This window comes from Schistocerca gregaria, chromosome X, assembly GCF_023897955.1.
Source record: "Schistocerca gregaria isolate iqSchGreg1 chromosome X, iqSchGreg1.2, whole genome shotgun sequence".
Classification (NCBI taxonomy): Eukaryota; Metazoa; Arthropoda; class Insecta; order Orthoptera; family Acrididae; genus Schistocerca; species Schistocerca gregaria.
In genome coordinates this window covers 780,587,138-780,593,137 of record NC_064931.1, presented here as the reverse complement: position 1 = coordinate 780,593,137, position 6,000 = coordinate 780,587,138, and the positions used below count along the sequence as shown (strand labels likewise).

Below are 6,000 nucleotides of genomic sequence, written 5' to 3'. Positions count from 1 at the left end.
ATCATTTTAAGGAAATCAGAATGATAAAAATTGTCATTATTAATATTTCAAGCTTAAAAGTGATTTTGATATGTGCTATTGCATTTTCTGCTGTAACTTTGTTTTCTGTGTTTTCGTAGAAAAGCATATTCCAGCGTTGTAGAGATGTTTCAACTTTAGGACCAGTACGTATTCTTTTTGCATACGAGCGAGTTGTTTTAAAATGGCTGATCCACTCAATGTAACAGAAAGCAAAATAATTTTTTATGTAATCTTTTAACGGTAATTCTGACGGGAAAGATGTTCCTTGAGTAATTGCAAAGAGGTAACTACTTGCGAACGTCAAGCTGTGAAGGACACTCGTAGTAAATACTAAGAAGCAAAGACATAGTAGAACGCTGAAGGAGTGAACTGTACGTGGAGGATTTTGTATTTTTCTCTGGCTGTCGTTCTGGGGGCGTGTGCTGTGTTGCTACTTCGTCGGCGGTGTTCTTAAATGTTTTAAATTCGTTTGTGGTTCTTCAAGAGTACATATGGCGGGTTTGAAAAAAGAAAGCGAACGCCAAAAATGGAACACACTGCTTGTTATTGATTTTTCCTCATCAAACCGTTAACCAATCACGGAGGAGTTCACTCTTTTTAAAGGGTGAGGTTTCGATGCTCGTTTGGTTAGCCATATTTAAATGGACAGCCATTAGGTTGACTGTGTACTATGTTCCTGTGGATTAAACAGTGTTAAGTTTGTGTTTTATCACGGTGTCGGAAAGGCGGATTCCTAAATGCAGGTTGCTACACTCTTTCGGGAAACAGCTACGCTCTTGGGCGCAAGCATGGAGGCCCAAGATCCGCCAGGGGTTGAGACGCAAGGGTTTAAATTGTAAGTATGCAATGTCAGAAAAATTTGCGTTGTTACAAAAATGATATGGGGATATAGCGACAAGATTTAACAGTTGTTAATATATAACATCTGAACTTTGGATACATTTTGTGTTAATGTTTACATTGACAGGTCTGTCAAAAATTGTTTGTTTATGTTGTTGGAATGCTGTTTTGGTGTAGTTAGGAAGTACCAGTGCACTGTTGAGAAACTTCAAATTTACAGCTTACTCATTCTGGCCAACATTTTAGTACTTTTTCTTGTGTTAGGCAATTTTTAATTATTTTGCGTATGTTTGAATTGTCATCCTGCTCATTCAAACTTCGTTATGCTTCATAGTCACGAACTTATTGTTTGCAACTTATCAGTATCATATAATACGTGTAATTTAGACTTCAATATGTATGAAATATCTATATTGTCATGGTCGTGTGCGTTTTAATTTAATTTTTCCATATTGTTTGTTTGGCCGGAATCTAACGATCAGTGCGTTGTTAATGTCATTGTACTCTCGAGAATAAACTGATCGGAATTATTGTTTAGTGGCAATCCAATTATATATCCGTATACAGTCACACGTACGAAGTGTTTGCGACGTGGTATTTCCCGAACATAATGTACAGATGTAGATATAGATAAAATAAAGTTGTAACATTGGATTCCACAATCTTGTTGGAAACCCATTGGCCTTCACATCACGCGTTTAGCGGTTTGTTGGTAGTAAACTTTGGTTGTTGAATGAAACATATTCCTGTGTGTGTAATTTCTTGCTAGTACACCGCAGAAAATACATAGCTGGGGAGTAATGCTTTTTATGGCCATCCTGCTATCAAAGTTTTTGTTACTTAGTTATCAGTGACAGTATGGACACTCAACATCTTTTGAGCCCATGTCATTGGCCAGGGTTCTGGATTTGTGTTTGTATCATGATACTCCAGTTAAGCATATTTGTTCTGCTGCTGTAATGAGTAATTCTACATTAGTCACTAGAGAAAATGACATTACAGTTATAAAAAGTTTATACAGTGGTAAAAAATCTTCTGTCTTTGTATATGTCGTAGAAAACGGATTATTGTTGTAGTGTCAGAGGTATTGTCTTTCTTTCATTCACATATTGTTACTAATATGAATACAGTGTGTAACAACAGAGATTTAGATCTGCATATTATGATTATCATAGATCGCTGTAGTGAAGTTCTCTTAATAGGATACTGAACTGCTAATCATAAACATACTGTATGATGCATAACTGATTTGTATTTGATGTTACTGTTAGAGCTATTGCATTAGAGTGGAATATAAATATACTTGAAATGCCATATGAAATTGATTACTTGTGTGTGTTCTGATGGTTGTTAATTTATAGATTTTACTGTTTACGGAACTAGAATGAGTGAATCTTACTTACCTCACATGAGAGCTCTTAAGATAGTGTCAGCTGTTATTCAGTGTTCAATTTATTACATAGGTTTGTACATTGGTGATATGGTTAATCTAGTTCTACTACCTCCTGTTGTGACTGTTGTGTGAAACTGAATCACTGATGTCATAGTTAAGTGTGGCACTTTCAGTTGTGTAGAAGTATTTCGGATTTTCTCTTTTCCGTCATATCTAGGATATAGTTTGCTCATTAATATATGTTTTGTGTACTCAGAATATGGGAAAGTGATTATCGGTATCATATGTATGGAGCTCCGGGTAGGAGATAATACAAAATCTACTTTAAATTGTGTCATTGAATAATAGTATTATGTTTTTGTCTCATGGACTGTTAAATACCCGCATTTAAATATGCTTGTTTTTTCCTGTTGTTGCTTACAACCATTTCAATTTTACATATCAGATTAGTTGAGAAATAGTGTAACTTAAAACAATAGTAGAGCAGTATATGTGAATGTAGGCTTTCTCAGTTTGTGCCTGGATGAAACCTGAGGGCTTGTTTAGATTATTGTCAACGTCACGGAATTTGAACACATCTATCCAGATGGAAACCCAAGATGATTTCATCAGTAGTGGGTCAAATTATAGCCTTACCTCTTATTTGTACTATTCTGTTTACCTCAGTATTAGAATTGGTAAACCATTCAAATTAAGTATATCGGGATAAAACTAACTAACTTCTACTGTCAACTGGGCTAATTGCCAAATTCACGGAGAAATAATTTGACTATGATAACAGCCCATCTGCTTTGGTTATGTAACTTCGCCATTATTATTAATGTTTAATATTCTTGGTTTAAAAGTAAATTGGGGCTCTCAACTGTGGGTTTATACTCTTCACTATCATACTGAAACAATTTGAAGTTTTTATGTAATTTTTAGTTATTCGTACAGGATCAAAGGTGATTTGCCATTAACCAGCATTTGTATTTGTTGGATTAAAAATATACACCTATTTAGTTTAATAACTCATAGCATCATCTTTCAGGAAGTATGCAAGTGTTTGACTATGCACAACACTCAGAATGCCATTGTTTCAGATTTTCGGAGAATATACAGTTTTGATTAGCTGGTTGCATTTTTATGTTTCATACTTGATGGAATTTGTGCTGCAGTGGGGGAAGATAGTGTTGTGCTGATCACTAGTCTGTCTTTGTAGCAGGAGTAACATGTGAAATAAAACACTTTATGTGTATCCTGAATTATTGAATGATATTGAATTTTTTATTGGTTCCTGTAGGCCTACGAATATTTACAGTGGAAAGTCACATTAAGTACCCAAAAATTTCGAAGGCAGTTTGCTAAACCTCTGACTACTATAATTTTGAAAAATAATTACTCAGTTACATGTCAGATATTTACAGATTTTAAACATGGCTGCAACAGCAACTGTTGAAATTCTTCACGATAAAGGATGACAGCCAAAAACAGTTGCAGGATAAAAATTTATTAAAATTCTTGACCAAGGTTTCGGTACATATAAATATACCTTCATCAGAAGTAAAAAATCTAAAATTACATCATGCAATGGAGATTAATAAAACAATTGTGCCAAAGGCGTCGTCAATAATTGAGACATCGTCTCCATCTGTACAACATGACTTTGGGCACAGGGTCAAAGCGAACAGTTTAGCACCATTACTTCGCCTATGCGAAGTTATTGTGAGGGCATTCATTTTATTGGAGTGGGAGAATATTATTTTTTTGAGGATGAAGTGGTTTTAGATGAATCAGATTTCTAGCAAAATTTTATGTTTTACAAAGTTCATATTTCAAATTTATTACCTAATTAAATAATTATTCAGTTCTTTGGCTGAAATGAAGCTAGTAATAGTATATTTTTTATTAAATTACACACTGATGTAAGAACCAAGTGTGACAACAATGGTTTTTCCCCTTTATTCAGGGACAGTAAAAGTGACTATCACTCTCAATTTTGAAAACAGTCTTAAAGATGAAATTGTGTAAGAGAGAATAATGGTATAAATTTTGGTGTTGTAGTATAACATAAATATCTTTGGAAAAATAAATTCAACTATTCTGTGTAATGAGTCTGAAAAAGTTTAAATTCTGTCGGTCAATGTTTATTAAAATCTGGTTCAGTGTGTGTGAAATTGGATGGCCTTTCAGTTCACAGGTCATGCATAGAGTACGGTTTTTCCAGTGGATATGATGGTTCATTTCCCTCTGATTTTTAAGGAAAATCGAACTCAATAATGTTGGTAGTCTGGGGTGTGGGCATACCACATCACATTTGTGTGAGAGCCAAAGCAAGGAAAAAATCTGTCCACATCATCGCTTTATCACCCCCATTTCACACATAAAATGTAGCCTGTTGTGTGAAATTCCTGAGACCGTTTGAAATGCATTATCCTCAGGAAATAGAAGCCTGGTGGGCAAATAACCCATATCAAGTAGTAACCTCATTTTTTATTACAAAGTTACATGGTGTGGTGTACTTGAGAGCAGTAACAATGAAAAATGGTATAAATGGCCTCAAAAGAATGGGGGTCTTCCCATGTAGCAGGCCTATACTTATATACAACGACTTTGCAGTGTACTAGGCGTTTGACATAAAAGGTGGAAACAGTGGAGTAAATGTGAGTCCAGGCGGTATCTGACCAGCTCTGAAAATCAGCAAGCCACATCAAAAGACACAACTCTAGTAAAATCAGCACATTCTGAATGTGTTAAGTAGGTAGCATCGTCTCTATGCTGGCAACATTTGAAACAATTCAAAGAGAAGAAAGCAATAGCAGAATCAAAGGAGACAAGCAAAAGTTTTGTTCTTGAAAAAGAGAAGGTACTGAATGCTTATTCTGCAATGGTCCTTTCTCTGAAGATTAACATAGAGAAATGGGCACAGTGCATTGAATGCTGTTCTTGGGATCCCAAAGAATATTAACTTGAAAAATAGCTTTTGTATGCCCTGGCTGCACTTCTCCTGCACAATAAATACAAAATATGAGAAGGTGGTAGGAAGAGAATATTACTCTTTTAGGATTTACCTGTTATATTGGTTGCCATTATTTTCTCTGACTGCCTTTTATTAGGATTCCATTTCTGATTTGATTCAAATTGACTTGTTTGTGCTTTTGTTATATTTACATGTATTAAGTGTTGCGTAGCACGAATTCAGTAATTCAGAATTAAAGTGCAATGATTCTACATAGATTCCCAAGCAACAAAGGTGAAGTTTTATCAAATGTTGCAATTTGAAGTGGTGTAGTGTGAGATGAGGGAAGTTACACCTGTTACACCTCAGGGATGAGGCTAGTATGAGGCTCAACTATCATTGGCGTCAATTACCTGAGTTGTGCTGAGGCACAGAGGCGGTCATTTCTTGAAATATGTATCATTGTCTGTGTGACTCTCCCATATATACAACACTAGGTCAGGTGTGCATAAGGCCACTGTTGCCCAGTGTAAGTTCATATGACACTTCATTTTGGCAAACAGATATTCAGTGGGATTCAAATTCGGTGCTCACAAAGGCCAGTTGATCTGGTTGACATCATCCTATTGCAAAAACCATTGGTGAATGATGTGACTAGTGTGAACCAGTGAATGGTCATGCTGGAACTGGATCATTCTGTTTGGGATTGTGCCTCCTCACACTCGGCACCATCTTATGTTTTATGATGTGCACATACTGATCTGTGACGAAATGACCATAAATTCGATGAAATATCACTGCTCCATCT

General features: G+C 35.6%; 1 protein-coding gene across 1 annotated transcript in view; it reads left to right on the top strand.

Moving 5' to 3' along the window:
* Positions 1–201: 201 nt before the first annotated feature.
* The window catches only part of LOC126299457 (uncharacterized), a 226,942-nt gene continuing 221,143 nt past the window's right edge, over positions 202–6,000 (top strand). The window contains exon 1 of the mRNA XM_049991374.1: positions 202–856. Coding sequence (XP_049847331.1) covers positions 759–856 — 98 coding nt within the window. The 5' untranslated portion in view covers positions 202–758. The remainder of the gene's footprint in view (positions 857–6,000) is intronic.